This window comes from Dermochelys coriacea, chromosome 17, assembly GCF_009764565.3.
Source record: "Dermochelys coriacea isolate rDerCor1 chromosome 17, rDerCor1.pri.v4, whole genome shotgun sequence".
NCBI classification, from domain to species: Eukaryota; Metazoa; Chordata; order Testudines; family Dermochelyidae; genus Dermochelys; species Dermochelys coriacea.
The window spans coordinates 22,670,653-22,698,312 of record NC_050084.1 but is presented as its reverse complement, the minus strand read 5'-3'; the positions used below and the strand labels follow the sequence as shown (position 1 = coordinate 22,698,312).

Here is a 27,660-nt window from a genome sequence, read left to right as displayed (position 1 = left end):
CATAAAGTAAAAGCATGTTTGATATTAAACACTGTAGTTACTACAAATGTGACAGGGTCATTATCAGACTAAGAATCAGTTTGTTGTTAGTACATTAACCATGTTTATGGTAAGTGGTTGCTTTCTTGGTGGTTAATGCAAATGGAAGTAATTCATAGATGATTCTCAAACTGTTGCCTGGTTGATACTACTTTGTAGGGATATTAATGGCTTCCCAACAATGAATAAGCTGCGTAGCTGCTTTAATCAGTCTTGTATGTGTTAAATTGGGGGGTTTTTTTTAGATTAAGCATTCTTTAAAAAGATTCTTTATTTTAGCACAACTTAGTCTTCCATTTTTTAACACCTGAGTGCTCTTTAGTGTTTTACCTAAATGTGAGAGATTGTCTATTGCCAAAGTGGTACTCATCTGCTAAATTGAACTTGCATGTTATCCATAGCTATTTTTGCAAGTTGAGCAGTAGCTGATGTTCTGGAATTTTTTTTATTAATACATCCTCAAGGCCCTTTGAAATTGCAACCACCAACTCAGTGCTGTTGGTAGAGAAACTATTTGATTATAACACAGTGACACAGTCCTGAATCTGACCTGTCAGGTGGCTTGAGATTGGATCTCTTTCCAATTTAAATGGAAAGAACTAAATAGAAATTGCACACCTGAATGGTTTAACATTTAGTAATCTCTGTACAAGCATCATCCTGTTTTTCTGGGTTCAGCCCCTGAATCACAAAATACTATCTAGACTATATGCTTCCTAGCACTGTTTTGTAAGAACTAGGAGACACAAAAAGCAGGGTAGCCTTTGTGAACATGAAGCTGGAATACTAGTTAAAGAATGTGGCCAGAGGTCAGTGTTGATGGGTGCTAACCAGCTGTTGTTGGAGTTGAGTTGCATTTGGGCAACAGATCTGGACTGGAATGGGGAGGCACCCTCTGGATTGTAGACTGGTGAGTTTTTATATCTGCTGTCTTTAAAATTATATTCTAAAAGCATAGAATTTTTATACACTGAGATTATGCTGCTTTGTCCATGAATGCAAGGACAAAATGTGTACAGAAAACCTGGATGTGTGGGTAATAGTGTTAGAAATTTGTTAGTCCCAGCTAAGACAAGGCATTTACTTGCTCTCTTTCAGACTGCCCACAAAAGGAGCTGAGTCTGTCTTCAGGGACAGAGAGAACAAAGGGCCAGCATGTTGTGTGGCAGCAAAGCGGACCCTTAACTACCTTCTCCAGCCACAGATGCAGCACACAGTCTACCAATTTTGCAAACATTTAATCACTTTTAAACATCAAAGATGTATGTTCTGTTACCATTTGCTAAACATTGTTAAATATTTAACAAATAAGGGCACCCTCTCCCACTCTTTCCTCTGACAATTATATGTGCTAGTGTAACTGAACACTCGGTGTTCAAATATTGTCTATTCAAATATTCAAATATTTGGTGGGTGTATGGGTGGTGTGGGGGATGACTCCCAAAAGACGGTTGGGACAACTGCTGCTTGTATGTTTGGGATTCTGTCTACACAGAGAGCTGGGATTGTCCGTGCTTCTCAAGAGAAATGGATTTAGGCACTTTTCATTCTTGCTAGAAAGTTGTAGGGATTTAGTTCAGTGGCTGCAGTTTCTCAGTTAATTGCTGAAATGGTTGGTAGTGGCTGTAAATACAAGTAGCAATCTTAGTTTCACAATTAGCTCTCTCTGCCTAGCATCTCTAGAGAGCTGGTTAAAATAACATCTTAGCCAACCTGTTTACTTGATGCAGTATCAAGAAAAAACTTCTATCAGGGTTCACTGCAAAAAATTTGTAAAGGATATTTCCTATAAGTGAAGGCAAAGATCAATTTCTGGAACTTGAAAGTTAGTGATTCCATCTAACATACTAAACAGGTATTTAAAATGAAAACGGGGCACAGTGAATGCTTCTGTACACTTAATAATGGTGCAAAGATTGGGAATTCCAGAAGCTTTTTTTTTTTAAACACCATTTTATCATCAAAACACTTTTGGGAGAGGGGAATTTCTAATGCTTTGGCTAGTGGCAACCTTCTCTAAAGATGACTATTCCCAGTTTAAAGAAAAGGAGTACTTGTGGCACCTTAGAGACTAACAAATTTATTTGAGCATAAGCTTTTGTGAGCTACAGCTCACTTCATCGGATGCATTTGGTGGAAAAAACAGAGGGGAGATTGATATACGCACACAGAGAACATGAAACAGTGGGTTTATCATACACACTGTAAGGAGAGTGATCACTTAAGATAAGCCATCAGCAGCAGCGGGGGGGGGGGGGGGGGAAAGGAGGAAAACCTTTCATGGTGACAAGCAAGGTAGGCTATTTCCAGCAGTTAACAAGAATATCTGAGGAACAGTGGGGTGGGGGGGGGAGAAATAACATGGGGAAATAGTTTTACTTTGTGTAATGACTCATCCATTCCCAGTCTCTATTTAAGCCTAAGTTAATTGTATCCAGTTTGCAAATTAATTCCAATTCAGCAGTCGGAGGAAGCACTCTATGTAGAAGTCCAGGCTGCTGTTCCGACCTTCAGGAGGAGTCCACCCAGAATCCTTCTTTTTGTAGTGTTGGTAGGAAGGTCTCTGTGGGTTAGTATGTTGGTCAGAGGTGTGTTGGAAATATTCCTTGAGTCGGAGACGTCGAAAATAGGATTCTAGGTCACCACAGAACTGTATCATGTTCGTGAGGGTGGAGGGGCAAAAGGAGAGGCCCCGAGATAGGACAGATTCTTCTGCTGTGCTAAGAGTATAGTTGGATAGATTAACAATATTGCTGGGTGGGTTACGGGAACCACTGTTGTGGCCCCTTGTGGCATGTAGTAGTTTAGATAGCTTAGTGTCCTTTTTCTTTTGTAGAGAAGCAAAGTGTGTGTTGTAAATGGCTTGTCTACTTTTTGTAAAGTGCAGTCACGAGGAAGTTTGTGTGGAAGGTTGGTTCTTTATGAGAGTATCCACTTTTGAGAGTTCATTCTTAATCTTTCCCTGTTTGCTGTAGAGGATGTTGATCCTGGACTTCTACATAAAGTGCTTCCGCCGACGTGCACGAGCTGAAATTGTGGAAAAGCAGCATCGCTTGCCCCATAACCTCAGCCATGCAGAACACAATGCCATCCACAGCCTCAGAAACAACTCTGACATCATAATCAAAAAGGCTGACAAAGGAGGTGCTGTCATCATCACGAATAGGTCAGAGCATGAACAAGACGCTGCCAGGCAGCTCTCCAACACCACTTTCTACAAGCCATTACCCTCTGATCCCACTGAGAGTTACCAAAAGAAACTACAGCATTTGCTCAAGAAACTCCCTGAAAAAGTACAAGAACAAATTCGCAAAGACACACCCCTAGAACCCCGACCTGGGTATTCTATCTGCTACCCAAGATCCATAAACCTGGAAATCCTGGATGCCCCATCATCTCAGGCATTGGCACCCTGACAGCAGGATTGTCTGGCTATGTAGACTCCCTCCTCAGGCCCTACGTTACCAGCACTCCCAGCTATCTTCGAGACACCACTGACTTCCTGAGGAAACTACAGTCCATTGGTGATCTTCCTAAAAACACCATCCTAGCCACTATGGATGTAGAAGCCCTCTACACCAACATTCCACACAAAGATGGACTACAAGCCATCAGGAACAGTATCCCCGATAATGTCACGGCTAACCTGGTGGCTGAACTTTGTGACTTTGTCCTCACCCATAACTATTTCACATTTGGGGACAATGTATACCTTCAAGTCAGCGGCACTGCGATGGGTACCCACATGGCCCACAGCATGCAAACATTTTTATGGCTGACTTATGGCAACGTTTCCTCAGCTCTCGTCCCCTAATGCCCCTACTTTATTTGCGCTACATTGATGACATCTTCATCTGGACCCATGGAAAAGAAGCCCTTGAGGAATTCCACCATGATTTCAACAATTTCCATCCCACCATCAACCTCAGCCTGGACCAGTCCACACAAGAGATCCACTTCCTGGACACTAGGGTGCTAATAAGCGATGGTCACATAAACACCACTCTATATAAGAAACCTACTGACCGCTATTCCTACCTACATGCCTCTAGCTTTCATCCAGATTGTACCACACGATCCATTGTCTACAGCCAAGCTCTACGATATAACCGCATTTGCTCCAACCCCTCAGACAGAGACAAACACCTACAAGATCTCTCTCATGCATTCCTACAACTAAAATACCCACCTGCTAAAGTGAAGAAACAGATTGACAGAGCCAGAAGAGTACCCAGAAGTCACCTACTACAGGACAGGCCCAACAAAGAAAATAACAGAACGCCACTAGCCATCGCCTTCAGCCCCCAACTAAAACCTCTCCAATGCATCATCAAGGATCTACAACCTATCCTGAAGGACGACCCATCACTCTCACAGATCTTGGGAGACAGACCAGTCCTTGCTTATAGACAGCCCCCCAACCTGAAGCAAATAATCAACAGCAACCACACATCACACAACAGAACCGCTAACCCAGGAACCTAGCCTTGCAACAAAGCCCGTTGCCAACTCTGTCCACATATCTATTCAGGGGACACCATCATAGGGCCTAATCACATCAGCCACACTATCAGAGACTCGTTCACCTGCGCATCTACCAATGTGATATGTGCCTGCAATGCCCCTCTGCCATGTACATTGGCCAAACTGGACAGTCTCTACGTAAAAGAATGAATGGACACAAATCAGACGTCAAGAATTATAACATTCAAAAACCAGTTGGAGAACACTTCAATCTCTCTGGTCACTCGATTACAGGCCTAAGAGTGGCTATCCTTCAACAAAAAAGTTTCAAAAACAGACTCCAACGAGAGACTGCTGAATTGGAATTAATTTGCAAACTGGATACAATTAACTTAGGCTTGAATAGAGACTGGGAATGGATGAGTCATTACACAAAGTAAAACTATTTCCCCATGTTATTTCTCCTCCCCACCCCACCCCGCACTGTTCCTCAGATATTCTTGTTAACTGCTGGAAATAGCCTACCTTGCTTGTCACCATGAAAGGTTTTCCTCCTTGCCCCCCGCCCCCGCTGCTGGTGATGGCTTATCTTAAATGATCACTCTCCTTACAGTGGGTATGATAAACCATTATTCATGTTCTCTGTGTGTGTATATCAATTCCCCCTCTGTTTTTTCCACCAGATGCATCCGATGAAGTGAGCTGTAGCTCAACGAAGCTTATGCTCAAATAAATTGTTAGTCTCTAAGGTTCCACAAGTACTCCTGTTCTTTTTGCGGATACAGACTAACACGCTGCTACTCTGAAACTATTCCCAGTTTAGTCTCTTGCATGACATGGTTGCTGTGGATCCAAATACAATAGCTACTTGCACGTGCATCATATCATTTGTGGCTCAGTTTTCTCCATCTGGAGTAGTGTGAAGGGGTACCCACAAACACTAGGATTAATAGCTGTACGTCTTTCTTTCTTAACCAGACTCTGTGGAAAAGTGTAATGCTGGTATGTGTAGCCAAAGTTTAGTTTAACAGGGAGACACTAACTGTAGGCCCCATAATATCCTTGAAGTAATTTCCAAAACTAAATCGCACTGCCTCCGCAGGGAGCATAAGAGTGAGACCATCCTTCACAGGAAGGGTTGTGAACTACTCAGTTAGCCAATCTGGATTTATTCTTCTGTCACTGCAGTGATACATAGTTATTGTAAGTGTGCTTTTCTTTCCATGCTTGGTGTTCTATTGCAACTCTGTTTCCAAAGTAAAGACACTTTCCTTGCCTCTCCTCTACTTTTTGCCCCCTTAATCTCAGTGTTTAATGACCAAAAAAACGGCAGCTTGAGGCTGGTGTGATGTATGAAAAAGCTAATATTAAAGTTCAGCTGAATGGAAAGGAACCAATTCTACTAACTTAACAAGTTGCTTGTTTTGGGAATCAAGGAGACTTGCCATGCAGTAATTTTAAATCTCTAATAAACTGTCTTTAATTCTGGAATTTACGAGTACAGGATGGAAGTAAGAACTTCGTCAATATTAATTTCCTTTTAATCACTTTTTGCGCATTAGTACAGGTGCTCTTTATACTATTTTGCAAACACAAGTTGTCCCAATTTAACTTTAAAATTTAGAATAGTGTGTACATACGGAAGCTAAGGTTTGGCTCTGCAGAACTGCAGTATAATATTGTCTCCTGCCTAGTCAAATGGAAAGGGCTACATAGTACTTTGGTTTTGCTGTCTGCTCCCTGAATCCTGTTTTCCTGAGGCTGATGCTCCTACAGAGAATATGAAGCACGGCTAGAGAGATACAACGAACGAATATGGGACGTGCAAAAGCACAGGAAGCAGCCAGCTGACGCACAAAGAAGCTTGGGCGGAGGAGCAGGAAGTTGCTGAGCTGTAAGTAACAGTGCAGAAGTTGGTGTGCATCCATCTTTAGAATCTGGGAGCAGGAGAGCTTCTTTTAGAATGATAGGTGGTTGCTTGTTACACAGCAAGGAGATTTTTGGTTTTTTTTTAAGGTTATGACTAGTTCCTTAGGACTTTGTAAGATGAAGAAATTTGGCTCCAAATCGTGACCATACTCTCTAATGCAGCTTAATCTGTAATGATACTTGTACAGGACTCTACCTCATTGATGTTCTTTTCAACAAAATACTTGGAATACAACATTTGGGTATATCTCAAAACTACCCACACAGAGGGAATTTTTTTGTAATTTCTCCTGTTCCACTCACTGTTGAAGGAGGGAAAAAACAAAACACCTAGGTAATGTGATTTTTATTGATTTTTCATATAATGATGGTGTGCATACAGCTACTTTGCTAGCAGTTATTTTTCCCCCCAGATCTATGCAGGTATCAACCAGTGAACTGGTGCCATTCAATTCAGTGGTATTTGGAATAAGATATAGGTGATCTGCTCCACTTGAACAAACTGCAAAAAAGCAAAATTGCAAGGGTAGTTCTGCCAAGCTCTCTGTTTTCCTACCAGTTGGCTACCCCTTTTGTCAGTCTCAGAGTGGCAAGACCTTTGGTTTATATCCCAACATAAAACTCGCATGATGAAGGAACCTTTCAAAAGGCAAGTCCTTGATTGAACTGTTTAGGTACCTTATTCCTTAGTTGCTGTACCCAATGAAAGTCAGGGAGCTGAACACCTAACAAGGGCATACTTTCTCAATTTTACATACTGGCAACTTTGACTTTGTCTCGTTCATTCTATAAGATGACCTGCTCCCACCTATTTAGTGTGTGTTTGTAGATTAAATCTCTTTTAGATATTCTTCTACTGTGTTTACTGGCGAGGGAATTCATCATTTTGATTGAATAAGAGGTGATAGTCTGTGACCTAGAGAGGAATTGCTGGCAAACGTTTTCTTGTCAGATTAAAATTGATCCCTTAAAAAAAAAAAACTACTCCCCAACTGTCCAAGTGCTAGGAGCCTTAGGCAGAGATACTTGTTGTCTTTGATCTCTCCCCAGCTAATACTCTTCGGTATGAGGGAAATGTATGTTGCCGGTTCTGTAATTGCATAAACTTAAAGTAGCTGAGTCAGTGGATCACTTGCCTAGCTTTGCGGTCTTAATGTGATGCAGTGATACAGGATTAGTTAACTGCTCCTGTTTTTCTGAAAGTTTTCAGTTACATAAATGAGTGTGTCTCAATTCAGGTTAGATACAGATTTTATATTTTTCTTAAACCAAACAGACATTCAGTAAAAATCTCTCTTAGAGACCAGTCTCCATGTTGAATGAGAATTACAATAAAAATTTCATGCAGCTGCATACTTAAACATTGATCTGAGTGTGCAAGTTTAGTCAGCCTTTGTCATGAGGAATCCATGGTTAATAATCTTAGAATAATTACAAATGAGAACTCAGTCAGCAAGAGCTACCTTAAATCTAAGAAACAAGAAAACTTTTGATAGGGTGAAGTGGAGTTTTTCTATCACTAAACAAACTTGAATTTGGTGCTTTCATTCTTTTTTTTTTTTTTTTTTAAAGGGAATGTATGGCGAGAATTCAAACTGACAAATTGCTTTCATTAGGAATTGACCAGGCAAGGTTTCCCCCATCCTTCTAATTCAGTGGTTCTCACACTTTTTTTGTACTGGCGATCCCTTTTACAAAGCAAGCCTGTGACTGCCCCACCCATACATTAAAAACACATTTTTTTTTATATTTAACACTTTTTTAAACTGATCTTTTGTTTGTTAATATCGCTTTTCGCAGCAGACTTGCTGGCTAGCTGGGCAGCATGTACTTGTGACCCCATATAATAACCTTGTGACCCCCCAGTTTGAGACCTCCTTCATGCAACTAATTCAAAATCATCCAACATATTAGATACATCAGTTAGTGGAATGCACATTTGCATAGACTGAAATATGCACAATAATTTTATTTAAGTAAGTCCTACTTACTGCATTATAAGAAATATAAAATATTTGAAAGTATAAACTTAATATGGGAGAAAATGCCAAACTCAGTTGGGATTGCAATACTCCTGAAGGGAAAACACATCTTAAAATTAAAACGTGAAAAGTAGGTCTGTCAATTAATCTCAGTTAACTCATGCAATTAACTCAAAAAAATTAATCGCAATTAATCGCACTGTTAAACAATAGAATACCCAATTGAAATTTATTAACCTTTTTGGATATTTTCTACATTTTCAAATATATTGATTTCAATTACAACACAGAATACCAAGTGTTACAGTGCTCAGTTTATATTATTTTTTATTACAAGTACTTGCACTGTAAAAATAAACAAAAGAAACAGTATTTTTCAATTAACCTCATACAAGTACTGTAGTGCAATCTCTTTAGCCTGAAAGTGTAACTTAAAATGCAGATTTTTTTTTGTTACATAAACTGCTCTCAGAAACAAATCAATGTAAAACTTTAGAGGCCTACAAGTTCACTCAGTCCTATTTCTTATTCACCGAACTTGCTAAGACAAACAAGTTTGTTTACATTTACAGGAGATGCTGCTGCCTGCTTCTTATTTACAGTGTCATCTGAAAGTGAGAACAGGCATTCATATGGCACTTTTGTAGCCATTGTAGCAAGGTATTTATGTGCCAGATATGCTAAGCATTCGTATGCCCCTTTGTGCTTCGGCCACCATTCCAGAGGATGTGCTTCCATGCAGATGATGCTTGTTAACAATAATGAGTTAATAAAATTTGTGACTGCTCTCCTTGGGGGAGAGCTCTATGCCTTCGGCTCTGTTTTACCCACATTCTGCAATATAGTTCATGTTTTAGCAGTCTTGGATGGTGACCCAGCACATGTTTGTTTTAAGAACACTTTCACAGCAGATTTGACAAAATACAAAGACACCAATGTGAGATTTCTAAAAATAGCTACAGCACTTGACCCAAGGTTTAAGAATCTGAAGTGCCTTCCAAATCTGAGAGAGACAGGTAGGAGCATGTTTTTCGAAGTCTTAAAAGAGCAACATTCAGATGTGGAAACTATAGAACCCGAACCACCAAAAAAAGAAAATCAACCTGCTGGTGGCATCTGATCAGATGATGAAAATGAATACCCGTCGGTCTGCTCTGCTTTGGATCGTTATCGAGCAGAACACATCAGCATGAACGCATATCCTATGGAATGGTGGTTGATGATGAAGGGACACATGATTCTTTAGCGCATCTGGCATGTAAATATCTTGCAACACCAGCTACAACAGCTGGGCAGCATTATCTCCTGTAAATTATAACCAAACTTGTTTGAGCGATTGGCTGGACAAGAAGTAGGACTGAGTGGACTTGTAGGCTCTAAAGTTTTACATTTTTATTTTTGAATGCAGTTATTTTTTGTACATAATTCTACATTAGTAAGTTCAACTTTCTTGATAGAGATTGCATTACAGTACTTGTTGAAGTGATCTGAAAATACTATTTGGTTTTTACAGTGCAAATATTTGTAATAAAAAATAAAGCGAGCACTATATACTTTGTATTCTGTGTTGTAATTGAAATCAATATATTTGAAAATGTAGAAAACCTCCAAAAATATTTAAATAATGGTATTCCATTACTGTTTGTTAATGCGATTATTGAGATGAATTTTTTAATCGTTTGACAGCCCTAATGAAAAGCTAGTGTTCATATGTCTCATAACTGAGTTACATAAACTAAATTGTACACCTCTCATGGACAGAATACAAAATAACCTGAAGAAAGATTGGTTCCTCTAAGCACTACTGCAGTAGAAATGTTTAAGAATAAAAATATGGAACTTATTTTTTGGATAGGAATAATATTTAAAAAAATCTACTGCCATGTTTTTGGGTCAGTAACACAGTCAGGGTATGTTTGGTGTGCAGGCAATCGCCAGCAAGATAAGCACTGCCAGCATGGCCCTGTTGCACAGATGTGGCTTTGTATTTCTTGTGGGTACGGAAGGGAATTTATATTGGTGACCGTATGAACATGTTTTTTTCTTTTGATAAATCCCACTCTGACCACTTGCATTATTATATATTCTAACGTGGTGTCACCTTGAAGTGTTTAATTCACTGTCAAAATGCTCTCAGTGGCATGAATTGGCAGATCATATTGCAATTCGTATTTTGTTCGCTGGATAATGTAAACTTTTCACATCCTTGTTCAGTTTGAAGGAAGAATTTCCCAGCTGGTATGAGAAACTGGTACTGGAAATGGTCCACCACAATACTATCTCCTTGGAGAAGCTTGTAGATGCAGCTGGCTAGAGATCATGACCAAATATGCAGTGGATGAGGAGTGTGACTTTGAGGTGAGGCTCAAGCAGAAACATGGCAAGTATTTGAAACTAAATTCTGCTATCCTCAGGAGAGAGGTAAGAGGAGGCCATAAACATTTTTTCCCCTCCAGTCTTAATGACTCTCTAAATTTGGTGCAGAATGGTAGGAATCTCACCTCTTTGTGGAATTCCCTTGATAATGGCCATTTCCAAAGCAATAGTATGGAAACCTGTTTCTTAAGCAGAGGCTAACGTGGTGTTTTTAGAAGATAGGAGTGGCTTGGGCAACGGAAACTTATGTCATGCCTAGCAGAAGAGGTTCACATCTAACTGCTGCTTCTGCTACACACACTCTGCTATTCCTATTGGGAACATGCTGTGTAACTGACACAACTTGCACTAGTTCAGGGATGGGCAAACTTTTTGGCCTGAGGGCCACATCTGCTTATGGAAATTGTATGGTGGGCCATAAATGCTCACAAAATTGGGGGTTGGGGTGTGGGAGGGGGTGAGGGCTCTGAAGTGGGGCTGTGTATGACGGGTTGGGGGTGCAGGAGGGTGCTCGGGGCTGGGACCAAGGGTTTGGAGGGCGGGGGAGAGGGATCAGGGCTGGGGCAGAGGTGCAGGCTCCGGGTAGCGCTTATCTCAAGCAGCTCCCAGAAGCAGCAGCATGTCCCATCCCAGCCCCCTGGCTGCCCCTACGCTTAGAAGCCAGAGAGGGGACATGCTGCTGCTTCTGGGCACGCTCCCCGGCTGGAGCACGGAGCAAGGCAAGCTTGAGGGCTGGATTAAAAAGTCTGAAGGGCTGTAGTTTGCCCACCCCTGCACTAGCTTCATTCTCCTACTTCTTGGAAAGGTCTACAGAAGTGGCAGAAGCTCAGATGTGATTAGAGGAAGCCTTCCCCGCCTCCAATTTACACTGAGTGGAAAGTCAGATTTGTCAAAAAGGAAAGGGAAGATGCAGTCCTGGTCCTGTGACCGTATATATTTTGGACTGAGTTGTGTCCTCTGTTTCCTGAGCTGGGACCATTGAGATGGCGCACACAACCCCTTGCAACACATCTGGAAGACTGAGGAAGTAGCAATGGTAGACTTAGGAATAACTGCACACAAGCTTTTCTGTTCATTGGATTAATAAACAGGACTTCTGAATAGGGCAGGTAATAGGGAGATCTTGTAAGTCTGACAGAGGAAACTATAGGAGTGTCACACTGAGGTCAAAGATTAAAAATAGTGTATATGTGTCTCATTTTGTTTCTCCCTTCCTTCCTTCCCTTCAAGTGTTTAAAAAGCTGATCAGCTAGTATTTCCTGCCTAGTTACTGTTTTTTGATCCGTTTTTCTGCTCAGGTTGGAAAAGAGAAAATGCTGCCGGTAAAAATTGTGAAAGTACATCCATTGGAGAAGGTGGACGAGGAGGCTGCTGAGAAGAAATCGGATGGCACATGTGATTCCCCATCCAGTGACAAAGAGAACTCCAGTCAGGTAGCCCAGGACAACCAGAAAGAGTCAGTCCTGAAGGAGGATGACAGCAGAAGAGAGATTATGAGTGAGTAACAAGACAGCCTACTTAAAGGGTTGTGGTTTCGGGGCGAAGGGAAAGCACAAACCCAAATGTCCTCAGGCCTGGGTTATAAGTATTTCATGCTCTCTGAAGAGCACTGTGGGATCTTCTCACTCAATGTAACCAGATGCACCAAAATTCTGATAGCTAGTGATATAGTTGTAATGGAATTAAAAAGCACCGAGAGTCTGCAGCTACATATAGTCCATTACTTTGTCTACAGAAATCCAAATGTGTTTAGATTTGCCTTTGTCCAGTATAGTCATAGGAACCTTTCTTTAGTAGTCCTGGTAATAATGTGTGCAGGTTTCAGAGTAGCAGCCGTGTTAGTCTGTATTCGCAAAAAGAAAAGGAGTACTTGTGGCACCTTAGAGACTAACATTTATTAGAGCATAAGCTTTCGTGCATCCGATGAAGTGAGCCGTAGCTCACGAAAGCTTATGCTCTAATAAATTTGTTAGTCTCTAAGGTGCCACAAGTACTCCTTCAACATGTGTGCAGTTCTTTAGGACCTTTTATTGAAGCTAAGAAAAAATTGGGCATGTTTGTCACTGGTGGAGCTGCGCTAGTAGTAGAAGCTGTAGTATAGCCAGGGCTTGTCTTCATCAGTATGTTTAATTTCATTCAGAGTAAGATTAGGTCAGATAAGGGTAGACACAACTGAGCCATGACTATGCTGTAGCTTCCATAATTGCTGACGCTGGTTGACAATTGTCAGTCTAAAGGCAGTGTTATTTTATTAATCCCAGACACATGGAGGCATACTCATTGCACTTGAAAGACATACACCAAGAATGTCGACTATCCAATGTCCTGTGCACACTGCAGCTGAAATAGTGTCACTGAAACAATGGCGAAGCTTCACTCGGTTGATGCTGTGGACAGGACCTAGATGTTGTTGGTGTTTAGAGGGAATCATTGAGACACTTTTCCACTCTGTTGTGGGAACGCTTCAAGACTTCCTGTATTTCAACCCCCTGCTGGTACCAGACACTTCTCTTCTCCACTCGGTCATGAAGATGCATCCATCCTCTCTGGGTTCCTGCTGGAGCATAACTGATTGCACTGATACTTGCCACATTGCTCTATTTAGGGTCACTTTCTACACAGTGATCAGCAGACAGCAAAATGCAGCTAAAACAAAGCATTGTAAACAAAAACAACAAACAAACAAAAAGCAGAACTAGGGAATGGTTTGCACTTCTGAAAAGTCAGTAGTATTTAACAAGGAAGAAAATACCCTCTGAGAACAACTTGGGTGATGTTAGCTAGTGCCTAACTCCCAGCTCCATCTAAGTGTGGTAGAATTGCTGAGTTAGATTTAAATTTCTGTCAACCACACCTTGAATTTAGAAGGCGTAGCTTGACACATGAGGTTCAAAAAGAACAGCTGATATGAGCAGGAGGCAAATCAAAAGCAAGGAAAACTACAGTTGAGCTTTATGCTCTAGAGCTAATTTTTATTGTGATTTCCCATCCCATTGCCCTTCACAGCCTGACCGTAAAATCGACCGACCCTTGACTCTAAAAGTTGTGGCTCTCTACTTTGAGTCAATATTTAGTGTTTTCTCACCTCCTCAATAGGCCTTAGGAGCCATTTCTTTTTCTTTCAGGCTTAGAGCTGATTGGAAAACCAAAATCAACTTTGGAAAATCTGAAGGTTACTATTTTAAGGTGGACATAAAACAATTTATTTAAAAATTGTTTTTCTTCCTCTTTCCCTCCCTCCACCCCTTTTTCCCATTGAACACAACAAAATGAATGTCCAAGGCTTTTCCATGTTTTCATTTTTGTCTTTTGCTCTTTTATAACTCTTCAAAACATCCTCAAGTTTGGAAAAGTTAGTGTCAAAGGAAAAAATGGAACTCTAACACTACCATCTGGTCTAATCTCTGTTTAACTTAAGAACTTAAACTTTTTGCCTAAGTTTGTGGTTAAGAAAGGCTACTTGAATGAAAAATTTCAGCCATCTCTGACCAGGCTAAATATCAAAGCTTATGTTTAAAGATGCTTCACTAATTCTTGTAAGGTGCTTGTTATTTAAACATATGTAACACCTGAGGGGGATGAGCATAGTCCCCATTTTACACATGAGGAAACTAGTAGTACAGGTGAAGTGGCTTATGCACAGTGACACAGCAAATAGCTGGCAGAACTGTAACTGGGACCAGATTTCCCAACTTCCAGTCCTTAGCTTCTATGGATTCTCACTCACTGCAGATAAGGAGCTTTTGCACTGAAGGAGTATTTGAGCTGTGGACTATGTGCATTTTAGTAATATTTGTAATTGTCCGTACTATCTGAGAAAATGTTAACATATGGAGAAACATTCTGGCCTTGTAGGGTAGACACAGCCTTAGAGGTTAAGTAGAGTGTGATTCCTCTATTCTGTGTACATACTCATGGTAGCTTGGTGAAAGCTAGCTGCATATAAATAGCATTAATAGTAGTAGTGCTGAGCAGTGTCAAGTACAAACCCAATTGAAACTGGCGAATATGTACTCGGTATGGCCTGCCATGCCTCTGCTGCCACTACTGCTATTTATATTCACACTAGCTCCTGAGATCTAGTGCAAGTATGTGTACATAGGCAGGGGAATCACACCCCTAGCTCATAATACAGACATAGCCAATCAATTTATAAAACAAATTGCTGCATTAGTAATGCTTGGAATGGGGCTAAAGTGCAGTAATTTGATTACTGAGGAAGGAAGAAATAGCAAATGCTTGTCATTTGGCAGTAATTGGCAAGAAATTGTGGAATATATTTGGTTTATTCATAGTATCATTAAACAAAATATTACAGGAGCACAGAAACCCCGAATCAGTTAACTTCGGTATGGGGCTGTTCGAGGAACACAGCCTAGCTCTCTGTGCTTCAATGTGGCTTTGTGGTTGTGTCAAAGTTAAGACTCCTGAGTTTTATTCTGGTTCTTCCACTGACTCTGACTTTGGTAAAGTGACTGGTGTAATCTCTGTTTAAAGTTACCCCCTTGTAATATAAGGATGATGCGCACCGTAAATAGGAAATTTTAATGTTTTGTAAAGTGCTTTCAAATTATCAAAGTGAGTATATACAAAATAATCTCTTAATAGAAACGGTAAGAGTACACTATTAAACTCCCAATATTAAGCAACTTTTTAATTCTGCTCTCTTAATTACATGGCTGATGCATTGTATGAGAAATAGTAACAATGCAATTTTTCTACAATTTTAGATACCCATGTGTATGTTATAATACTTAGCGGAGTTCCAGAGTCCTTGAAAAATAAATATGAACTGCTTACTGTACTTGTACAACACACTATAGATGTAGGAATGAAAATGTCTGGTATGTATGCCAACTTCAGTTAATGGCATATACACAAGGGGGCAGAGTAAACCTTAGCACTTTCTTGGCACTCTTCATGCTTTTTTACCAAAAAAAAAAAAAAGGGATACATAAAGTAGCTTCAGCTCTTGGGTTTGAAGCCCTGCTGCCTTGCAGAGGTTCATGTATAGTGCATGTTGATTCTATAACCTGGATATATCTAATCTGCAGTAGGCATTCCCTGTCCTACAGACACTAGGATGGGGTGGGTAAACCTTTTGCCCTGAGGGCCACATTTGGGTATGGAAATTGTATGGCGGGCCATGAACACTCATGAAATTGGGAGTTAGGGTGTGGGCTCTGGCGTAGGGCCAAAAATGAGGAGTTTCAGGGTGCAGGATGGGGCTTCGGGCTGGTGCAGGGGAAGAGGGGTGAGGGCTGGGGGTGCAGGCTATGGGGTGGGGGTTGGGATGAGGGATTGGGAGTGCAGGAGGCTTCTCCAGGCTGAGAGGGAGGGGTTTGGAGGGCAGAAGGGAGATCAGGGCTGGGCTTGGGGCATGGGAGGGGGGCAAGGTTGCAGGCTCCAGTGACGCTTACCTCAAGCAGCTCCCAGAAGTAGTGGCATGTCTCTCCTCTGGCTCCTCCTGGCCAATGGGAGCTGCGGGGGCAGCGTGCTTGAACCCCTGGCTGCCCCTACATGTAGGGAGCCAGAGGGGGGACATGCTCCTGCTTCCAGGAGCTGTGCGGAGCGGGGAAAGCCCCCGACCTCGCTGCCCAGCTGGAGTGCCAGAGTGGGGCAAGCCCTGGATCCCGCTCCCTGGTGGGAGCTCGACAGCCGGATGCAGCCCCTGAGCCATAGTTTGCCCACCCCTGCACTAGGGCTTGGGAAGAAACTCCTCCTTTTTTATATAGCATATGAGTAGTGCAGCTGGAAAGGGCTCCTAAGGTGCACAAACAAGACCTGCATTCCTGCATGCCTTTGGAGGTCCACCAGCATGGAATGGGAATAAGTGGGCTGGCCACTTTAAAATGGTCAGGTTAGGAGACTTCACGAATCTGGGAAGCCATAAATTTAAATCCACTAATATTGAAAAACTAATTCATTAGCATTTAAGCTGTTTTATGATTTTATGTACGTGTGCACAAGTCTGTGGGGTACTCTTTGCAAGTTTAGTGAAAAAAACGTGATGTATAGTCATAATGCAGTTAAATCAAAAGCAACTTCTCTGGAGCAAGGCTGAGTATTGCTCCTCAAAGGCTATTTCCAATTGCTTAAAAATGAGTGAAACTTCTTGAAAGTGAGCCAAAAAATCTGAACAGAGGCAAAGTATTAAATTTCAACTTGAAAAGTATTTTCCTAAGACTCTCTCTGAGCCACTGGAAACAATTATATAATCTGAACTGTAGCAGTCACAAAACATTTTTGGAATATCCAAAATATTTAGTAACAAAAGGAAACCGCTTCATTTGGATGACTTAAGATGTTAACACTGTTTGGTTAATCCAGGTCTTGCTGGAGAATAACTTGTACCTGTAGAAGACTTTTAAAATCAGATTGTAAATTCCTAAAAACGTGGTCACATTTTTAACTCTAACCTTTATTATATGTAGTCGATATATGCTCAGCCAAAAATGTGTCTTAGCATTCGGACACTGAGTTCTGCTCGTTGAGTTCTCTGCTTTCATTTTCTAAGACCCAGATCCTCCAAGCTATTTAGGCTCCTAACTTCCACTGAAATCAATGGAAGTTAGCTGCCTAAATACCTATTGAGGATTTGGGATGAAATGTTTTGCACACAACTTTCATTGTGCTCTTGAGCAGTAAAAACGTAATATGGTAATGTCCCTTCTATGACTATAGTCAGTAATACTGTTAAAATGTTAACAAATATTTGTAGAACAAATGCATAAGACCAACTTATGACTTATGCATCCTGAGCAACCAAGAGTGCCTCTCTTTTTATCTGATCTTGACAAGAAGAGTGTAGCCGCCTCTTTCAGGCCTTTGCTACTGTGTTCTGGGCCTTTCACTTCAAGACCAAGCTAGTGTAATGTGCTGTGCATTAGGCACTGCCTTTTAGACTCTGGAAACTAAAGCTAGTGCAGAATGTGGCTGCCAATTTATTAAATGGTACTTCATGCAGAGAACACATGCTCTGTAATCTAATCAACAATGCCTCCTTATTAATTTTGGAAGGAGTTTAAAGTGTTGGCTGTTTAACTTGTAAAGCCTTAATGCTTTAGGACCTGGCTGTTGGAGACTGATTCTCTCACCGTGCAATAGTGCTGTAGGTAGAATCGGCTGAAATATTTGAGCTTACGGTCCCCTAGTTTTAAAAGGAGAGATTTTCCCTCTTGCATAATAATTTTCTGTGGGGGTGTGATGCTTCTCAGGGTTGTGAGGCACCTTGCTACCACTGGCCCTTAGCATGAGAGCCTTATCTATACCTGCCAGGGGTCAGGTCCCTGACCACGCTGGCCACAGGCAACACAAGTATTACTTTCTCTGGCTCTGCTGTCCCTCCGCAGGCAAGCTGTAAGTACGCACCAACCCACAAGCCCTTTGAGCGTCTCTCTGGAGTGCCCAGCCCTTGTTCTACTCAGCACTCACAGATTCACTACTCCCAAAGGAATAGTACATGCCAGCTTACTAGTTTTAACTCGGGATCACCACTCCACTTAACAAACAGTACTTGATGACAAACTTACTCTTTTTTTCACTATAAATATACATAAGAACTCAGATTCAAATAATAGAAAGTAAGAATAGTGGAAACAAATGCTTACATATAAACCAAAATCATAACACGCTTTCTAGAGCCTAAACTTAACTCACAGGACATTCCCCTAACTTGCACCAAATTCTTTTCCTGGCATTTTTAACCAGGATGGCTGAGATCCCCTTTCAAAAAAATCAAGTCTTCTTGCAGTTTGTCTTTGCAGATTGGAGGATGCCAGTGTGTCTCACTGCACCCCCAGATGTATCAGACCTCTGATCGTCACCTGAAAACTGTCCCATCTATCCCCCGCATCTTCCTCTGCTGTTTACCTTTTCCTATTAATTTCCTTCTGAAGTCTCCGCAAGCCCTTCATTTGCACTTGACTCAGTATGCTAGTACAAAAAGAAAAGGAGTACTTGTGGCACCTTAGAGACTAACAAATTTATTTGAGCATAAGCTTTCGTGAGCTGTAACTCACGAAAGCTTATGCTCTAATAAATTTGTTAGTCTCTAAGGTGCCACAAGTACTCCTTTTCTTTTTGCGAATACAGACTAACACGGCTGCTACTCTGAAACCAGGTAAGGTGAGCTATTACCAGCAGGAGAGAAAAAAACCTTTAGTAGTGTGATAATCAAGGTCGGCCATTTCCAGCAGTTGACAAGAACGTGTGAGGAACAGTAGGGGGGGAAAATAAGCATGGGGAAATAGTTTTACTTTGTGTAATGACGCATCCACTCCCGGTCTTTATTCAAGCCTAATTTAATTGTGTCCAGTTTTCAAATTAATTCCAATTCAGCAGTCTCCTGTTGGAATCTGGTTTTTGAAGTTTTTTTTTGTTGAAGAATTGCCACTTTTAGGTCTGTAATCGAGTGACCAGAGAGATTGAAGTGTTCTCCGACTTGTTTTTGAATGTTATAATTCTTGATGTCTGATTTGTGTCCATTCATTCTTTTACGTAGAGACTGTCCGGTTTGGCCAATGTACATGGCAGAGGGGCATTGCTGGCATACGATGGCATATATCACATTGATAGATGTGCAGGTGAACGAGCCTCTGAATTGTGGCTGATGTGATTAGGCCCTATGATGGTGTCCCCTGAATAGATATGTGGGCACAGTTGGCAATAGACTTTGTTGCAAGGATAGGTTCCTGGGTTAGTGTTTTTTGTTGTGTGGTATGTGGTTGCTGGTGAGTATTTGCTTCAGGTTGGGGGGCTGACTGTAGCAAGGATTGGCCTGTCTCCCAAAGTCTGTGAGAGTGATGGGTCGTCCTTCAGAATAGGTTGTAGATCCTTGATGATGTGCTGGAGAGGTTTTATTTGAGGGCTGAAGGTAATAGCTAGCGGCTTTCTGTTATTTTCTTTGTTGGGCCTGTCCTGTAGTAGGTGACTTCTGGGTACTCTTCTGGCTCTGTCAATCTGTTTCTTCACTTCAGCAGGTGAGTATTGTAGTTGTAAGAACGCAAGTACAGTCGTTCTCAACAGTGGTATTTGTACCCCTGTGGGTACGTAGAGGTCTTGGGAGGGGGGGGGATACATCAACTCATCTAGATATTTACTTAGTTTTACAACAGACTACATAAAAAGCACTAGTGAAGTCAGTACAAACTAAAATTTCATATAGACAATGACTTTATGCTGTTCTATATACTATATGCTGAAATGCAAGTACAATATTTATATTTCAATGGATTTATAATTGTATGGTAAAAATGAGTAGGTAAGCCATTTTTCAGTAATAATATGCTGTGACGTTTTTGTCTGATTTTTTTTTTTTAAGCGGGTAGTTTAAGTGAGGTGAAACCTAGGGGTACACAAGACAAATCAGACTCCTACAAGGGGTACAATAGTCTGGAAGGGTGGAGAGCAACTGTGCTAGTAGACTTTTGTTGTAAGACGCACGCAATATGCAATGGTCCAGCAAGGGGATATGTCTCCCATTTCCTGTCTGGAGAAGTTTGTTTCAAGGCACCTGCGAGTGACCTGCCTTTAACTACAAGGCCTAGAGAACATAATTTTCAATATGACTCCTCACACATGTTCCATACACATCTCTCTCAATGATTGATGACCAATGTGACACATGCTTTCATTAGAGACCTCACGACATTATTTTGGTGAATCCAGGGATCTGTTTACTCCTGTGCCTTCTGCCAGTTGGCATCAGGAGGTCCTTGGGTTACAAAGAAATCCGCGGTTGTTCCTCATTGACATTGTCTACCAGATCTCAGCTGCCTTGTGAGCAGACTGCAATGCCATCTTTTTTCCCCCTTACATCCAGATTGTAAGTGGAGTGAGGGATAAAGGTGATTAGATGTGGCAATGTTATGACTTTGTTGACATACTGATGTTTGGATAGTCTGTTGCTAGGGATTTATCTTTAATATTTGTATAACGTGCTTTAATTGTTGGTGTCTAGAGGTGCTAAGTTTATTAAAACCATAATGTTTACAAATAGACACAATGGTGTATAGAAGTCTGTTTCTAGCCTACGTCTAGAATTTGCCTAGGTACACAAACATGATCTTCTTTTTTTTAATTCATAGCAATGAGTGGTTAAAAATAAAACTTGGGGATGGTCTTCCACAGTAAATTCTTTTTTAATAAGAGATTTTTTTTTTTTAGGAAAGACCAACTTCTGGCTATTTTCTGGTCAAGAAATACACGTGTTCATTCTAGTAGTTGTCATTGTTCCTTTGAACAACTTAACAATTGTAATATGTCTATTTCAATAGACTGAACATCTTGTGTTGAAGAGAGCTGAGCCACTCAAATTCTCCTGATTACATCTTTTCTCAGAATCTGAATAACTTAGAATTCTCTCTCACGTTTTCATAAGCCATTTAAGACCATTAAAAGGTTAGCTTGTTCTGTACCATTAGTTTGTAGCAAGTCTCCATGGTGGAATTATTTCCAGAAATAAGTAATCTGATCAAATTCACCAACTCTAGTTGGTTGTTAAAAATAAGCATGAATGTCACACTGAAAACACCACTAAGAAATGAATACTTAAAACTTCAATCTTGCCCTATTATGTTTAGTACTACAACTCTTTTGGGATGTGATCATCTACTTTACCCAGGCCATTGCGTTTACTAGGCAGTGCTGGGAGGGATAAAGTGAATGGTGCATCTAAGTATCAGTTTCACAACTAGAGCTTTTGGCAGCAACACTGATCAATTTTATCTGTTGGTGACCAGCTCAAAGGCTCTGAGCAGGTGTAGAGGACTAGATCACTATAAAATCCCCCTCTCTGTGTGTAGATGGTTATAGGCAAACCACTGTGAAGATGGGCTCAGTGGTGGTCCCTCATGCATGTTAAGGTGTCCTAGGTGCTTTACTGAGGGAACTTTAAAGACTGGGGGGTATTAAAGGAACATGTGACAAGTCTAAGCATGATCTGTTAATGGTATGACTGTAGTGTTTTTAACTCTGTAGCCCCTAGGTCGTTCTGTCTCAGCAGTGCATCAATGACTGTTTTTCTTCTGGTTGATCAGGTGACCGGGCACGCAGGTCCCCTCGGAAACTTCCTACTTCTCTGAAGAAGGAAGAGAAGAAGTGGGTGCCACCTAAGTTCCTGCCACACAAATATGATGTCAAGCTGCAAAACGAAGATAAGGTGAGTTGCCAGTATGAATCTTCTACTACACAGCACGACAGAAAAGGATGAAATAAATAACCCCTATGTGCCATCAAGCAGCAGTGAAGATTCCTTTAACCACATTCACTATTGTATAGAAAAGTTGTCTGAATGGTGTGATTTATGCTTTGGTGAGTAAGCTGGCTGTTAACTGGCTAATCCATCTGTCTTCCAGTTGGCTGATGAAACCTGGCCAGTGATATAAATTTTATTAAAGCTAATGTAAAAAAAATAAATAAATATATATATATATATATATATATATATATATATATATATATATATATATTAAAAAAAAAAAAAAAAAATAAAATACACAGGTTAGGAAAAGTGTTCCTGTACATGTGGGTATAGTGCTTAATTGTCCACAAATACAAAGTTTGTTTTAAAAGTCATAAGATACATATAGCACATAATCAGCAATAACCTAAATTTAGGTGAATAAATTTAACAATACAGTTTAGATATTAGCATCCAAGTATTCGGGTACATCACTGATAAAAAGTTGCACAGAGTTGTTTGTGGAAAGCAAAATATATCCAAGTAAAGATTGTCCCTCGGTAATTGAAAATGTAGGGTAGGTTGTCCATTTAACATATACAATCCATTAGGAAAATATTTTAGTTACTTTCCCAACTGTGCTTCTCATCGGCACTCTAGCTCAGCGTTTCCCAAACGTTTTTGGCCACGGAACATCTGGTATATATTTACAGAACACTTCCAATATTTTGTAGTTGTTTGGTTTTCAAATAAAAAATTGCGTTATTTATGCTCAAATATTTTTATTTTATAAAACAAAGCAAAAATACAAATTTAAAATAACTTGAACTAACAATTTCTAACTGGAAAGCAGGTATAAACTAGTACAAAATTCAAGTGCAAGACCCCTTTTTTTAATTACGATTCTTTCACAGAACACCTATTCACATTGTGCGGAACACCAGTGTTCCGCGGAACACAGTTTGGGAAACACTGCTCTAGCTCATCCCTCCTGGTATTGCTTGTAGAAGTGATCAAGAGTAACCACTTATATGTAACTGCATCTGAAGAAGTGGGTTTTTACCCATGAAAGCTTATGCCCAAATAAATCTGTTAGGCTTTAAGGTGCCACATGGCTCCTCATTGTTTTTTGTGGATACAGACTAACACGGCTACCATCAATTAGCTCTGATGCTTATATTTAATTAACCAGTGATACTTTGAGAGTGATGACATAGCTAATTACACTTCAGGAAGCTCTCAGGTTTGCAGCACTGCTGCATGCTTCTATCAGCTGTTCACTAGGGTGATCATAATCCTGATAGGAAGGCAGCAAGGACTTCAAACTAATGATTACAGCTTGCAGAGTAACTCCCCTGGTTTCCAAAAGGTTTTGATAAACTAGTCTCTTTTCTTTAACCAAATATTAGTGATTGGGTGGTGTTGCCAAAACAAAGTAGTAGACTTTGGCAAGGAATCTGCAACATAAGTTAACATTTCGAATACTTCAGTGACAATTTTTAGCTAATTGAACATCCCACCAACTTCTCTCAGCTCTCAGTGCTACAAGTGCTATTTGCTCTAATCTGAGGTTGCAATAGTCAGGGATCACGCAAAGAAAGGGGTGGATGCCTCTTGGCTAAGAGGTGATGTAGTGTACCATACCTGTGCTCTTGTGCTGTGTGGTGTTTGAGAGAATATATAAAAATTGAATGTTACCAATCTGTCTTTGTGTGATGTTTCAAAGATCATCAGCAACGTGCCAGCAGATAGCTTAATCCGTACAGAGCGACCACCCAACAAAGAAATCCTGAGGTATTTCATCCGCCATAATGCACTACGGGCTGGCACAGGCGAGAATTCTCCATGGGTGGTAGAAGATGAATTAGTGAAGAAGTATTCTCTTCCCAGTAAATTTAGTGACTTTCTGCTAGATCCACATAAGGTAAGAACTCTCATTTAAAAATCTGATTGCAAGGTAGGGCTGGGGGTTTGGAAGAGACACTGGCCAAGATTTTCAAGTGGATTGTTTTTTTTTTTTTTGGAGGCTCCAAACTTGAGACATCTTGTAGGGGCTTAGTTTTCAGACTGAAAGCCCTGCACTTTCTGAAAATCAGCTCCTTTAAGGCAACTTTAGATGAGCACCTAAAAATAGTCATCTTTGAAAAGACTGGCTGGAATGGGTTTTGTTGGGCTATGGGAGGCCTTAAACCCTCTTAAGGAGAGGAATTAGGTGAGAAGCCCGGAGTCCTGGGGCATCAGCTAGACTTCATTTGAAGTTAGTTCTATTGTAAATTGTGTTTCTCCTTGCCAATCAGTGGCAATTATATAAAGAGCCCCCACTCTTGGACAAGAAGAAAAATACGTTTAGATAGACACAATATTGTCAGCAACAGATCAATGAAATAAATGTTGCTTTTTTTCTAGGTGGTCGCTCTTGACCATTTTTTTTCTAATCCCCTAGCTATCAGAAAACGTACTTGTTTGTGAAACACTGAAGTGTAGAAAATTTTGGTAAAGGAGACCCTACAAATACTATTGTAAGGCAATGTGTTTTATTCAGTGAACTTATTTCATGTAGAGGTTTTTGTCCCTGACACAAGGCACTGAAAATCTCATGGCACAATTTATTGTGATTGTGTTTTCTTTGCCTTAGACAAGCAATGTAAATCCCAACTGTTGAAGCTAACTTGAGATGTCAGGAGTTTACTATATAGGAGAAAACTATAACCTTTATCCAGTAGTGTGAATTACTGAATCATTTATCAGTTTATGGTAGTTTAGAGGTTATAGTTATTAAATATTTTGGTTTTGTAACTATTTCCATGGTACCTGCAGAATTGATACTTAACTTTCATCTAGTGTGCTGATTCACAGATCTTAAAATGCTTTACAAAGGAAGGTCAGGGTTACCCCCTTCTATAGGTGGGAAATTGAGGTGTAGGTGAAGTGATCTGCCTGAGTGCATTAACACGTCAGTGGCAGAGCTGAAAATAGGACTTGACTCTCCCAGTCATGTGCCCTAGTTTTGGACCATACTGTCTCTAGAATAGATAGGCAAGCTATTCTATTACGTTATCCTAGATGCAGGTTTGCCATCCCCTAACTGAGGGAGCTACTTTCGGCAACCCTGTGGCAATTATCACATTTCATACTAAAAAAAAAAAGAGTACTTCTGGCACCTTAGAGACTAATAAATTGCTTAAAGCATAAGCTTTCGTGGGCTACAGCCCACTTCATTGGATGCATAGAATGGAACATATAGTAAGAAGGTGTGTGTGTGTGTGTGTGTGTGTTGGAAGTTGCCATACAAACTGTGAAAGGCTAATTAGTTAAGATGAGCTATTATCAGCAGGAGAAAAAAACTTTTGTAGTGATAATCAAGATGGCCCATTTAGACTGTTGACAAAAAGGTGTGAGGATACTTAACTTAGGGAAATAGATTCAATATGTGTAATGACCCAACCACTCCCATACTGAGTATTCCACATAGCAGTGAAAAACGGGGCTTTCAGTATTGAGGTTAAATGAGACTCATCCCTCACCCCCCAAAAAGGCTAAGTATTGCACCATTGCCTCAATGTACACCATACTGAAACCCTGCTGGAGCATGGAATTTGCCCTTGACAGGTGTGCATGTTGGGGAAAGTCCTGTTTTTTTTCCTTTATTGAGTAATTCTAGTATGGTTCAGACTTAGTAAAACTGCCCCCTAGAACAAAAATGGATTTTCTTATATCTTTCTACTTGCCCTAGTAGGATGGCTCCATGCTCTAGCAGGAATATTTAGGCTCACATAGAAGTCTGGTGTAGGTTCATGTAAAGGAAAAATTAATATTCAGACTGCCTCTTAATTTGCTATAGTCTTTGGGACATTCTGTTACTAAAAATAATTAAAAAGTATTTGCTGACCACCCTTAAATGCTTTGAGTATTCAAAGCACCAAAGGAGGTATGCTATCAATGTAAAGAATTTTATTCTATTTGCATTTGCAGTGACTTATCTACACTGCTGCAAGTCTTTAGTAAATAGTGCATTTGCTGTCCCTAGAACAAGAGAACTGTTTTTATGAAACTCTTAGCCATGGTCAAGCTTGAGATGGTATTTGAGCCTGAGACACAAGTGTTGTGCCTGTCCCCTGTCAATGGAGGGCCTACAGTACACTGTTTAACAAGTGTAGCAAAAAACTTGCAAATCTGTTGCAACCAGTTTTACTTTCAGGGGAGGGGAAGAGCTACTGTTAATTTCATCCCATTCACTTCCACTTCTAGTTAGTTCCTATGAGGAAACAGTAAAACTGAATCTGTGGGAGAAGCTGAAAATTGTTTTATATTTCCCTGTAAATATTTAGGGAGTCCTGACCTTAATCAGGTCCATCTGTTGAAATGTTAGAGAATTTTTGTCATTACAGCCAATTTCTGTTTTTTGTGTGTTTTTTTTTGTTTTTTGTGTGTTTTTTTTTTTTTAAGAACTTTTACTGGAAAATTCTAAGGGTATGTCTTCACTACCTGCCATAGTGTAGTCCAGGGCTAAGAAGGGAAGTGGGGTAGCATACTGTCTGGAGAACTGGCAAGTGAAGACAGGATATAGGAGCTAAAGTTAAATAATACCGAGAGCTTGAAAGAAAAAAGAAATTGTCAACATTTGACTGCTCTTACTTCCCAGAAATTTCCCCAGTATAGATTTGTTCTTTTCTTGTAAAGAAATGCCTAAACCATATGATGATTTGACGGACAACTTGTTGCCATCTGTAGCTACTTTAAAAAAAAAATCAATTATCTATAGTTATGCAAGTACAAAAGAGCCTGCAGGGACAATGATCTCCTCTGGCTTGACAGTTATATCAAAGTATGGAATAGAAACTTTTTTGATCACTGGTCCTGGACCAATGCTTGGGGAAAGTTTTTGCTAATCCTAAGAACATCTGTACTGATACTGCCAAAGTAGAGTTAACCCTGATAGGTTATGAAAGACTTGACTTTCTACTGTGGGTTTCAGAGTAGCAGCCGTGTTAGTCTGTATTCACAAAAAGAAAAGGAGTACCGGTGGCACCTTAGAGACTAATAAATGCATCCGATGAAGTGAGCTGTAGCTCACGAAAGCTTATGCTCTAATAAATTTGTTAGTCTCTAAGGTGCCACCGGTACTCCTTTTCTTTTTACTGTGGGTTGTTATAGTTTGTAATCTCGTGAAACATCTTAATCGTCCCAGAGAATGTAAAGTCAAAATTTTCACCCATGCTGTTTCTCTCTCTGAAGTCTGCAGCGTAAACATACCTTCAGTAAAACACCTGTGGCTGGCTCACATCAGCTGACTCGAGCAGGGTCCGCAGGGCTATAAAATTGCAGTGTAGGTGTTTGGACTCTGGCTGGAGCCTTGATTCTGGGGCCCTCCCCTCTGGCAGGGTACTGAAACCTAGGCTACAGCTACAGCCCAAACGTATACAATTGCATGGTCAAATTTATTGCAGCCCAAGCCCTGCAAGTCTGAATCAGCTGATATAGGCTGGCCATGGGTATTCTTTTCAGTGTAGACATCCACATGGCTCTCAGGGGGTATACCTTTAAGGATTTCCTATGTTCAAGAGGCAGCATGTAACCAACTTAAGGGAGAGTAAAAGCAAATGACTCTTCACCCCTGTAGCTTCTCTTAAGTGGAAACAAGAGCTGCTTATGTCAGCTGAATGGCACTAAAGTGCCTTCATTGCCCTG

The 27,660-nt window shown here is 40.5% G+C and overlaps 1 protein-coding gene and 1 long non-coding RNA gene across 2 annotated transcripts in view; one reads left to right on the top strand and one right to left on the bottom strand.

Annotated features, from left to right (window-relative positions):
* Window positions 1-27,660, top strand: part of BAZ1B (bromodomain adjacent to zinc finger domain 1B) — an 88,363-nt gene that overhangs the window by 6,388 nt on the left and 54,315 nt on the right. Inside the window, 7 exon segments of the mRNA XM_038375520.2 lie at window positions 6,280-6,322; window positions 6,324-6,397; window positions 10,629-10,714; window positions 10,717-10,772; window positions 12,089-12,287; window positions 21,830-21,951; window positions 23,699-23,896. Of these exon segments, the coding sequence (XP_038231448.1) occupies window positions 6,280-6,322; window positions 6,324-6,397; window positions 10,629-10,714; window positions 10,717-10,772; window positions 12,089-12,287; window positions 21,830-21,951; window positions 23,699-23,896 (778 nt within the window).
* LOC122456980 lies at window positions 1,212-18,785 on the bottom strand. Its single transcript, XR_006276208.1, has 3 exons — window positions 18,733-18,785; window positions 7,198-7,202; window positions 1,212-1,857 (listed from the first exon to the last, which is right to left on the bottom strand). It is a non-coding gene; the product is annotated as an uncharacterized LOC122456980 (long non-coding RNA).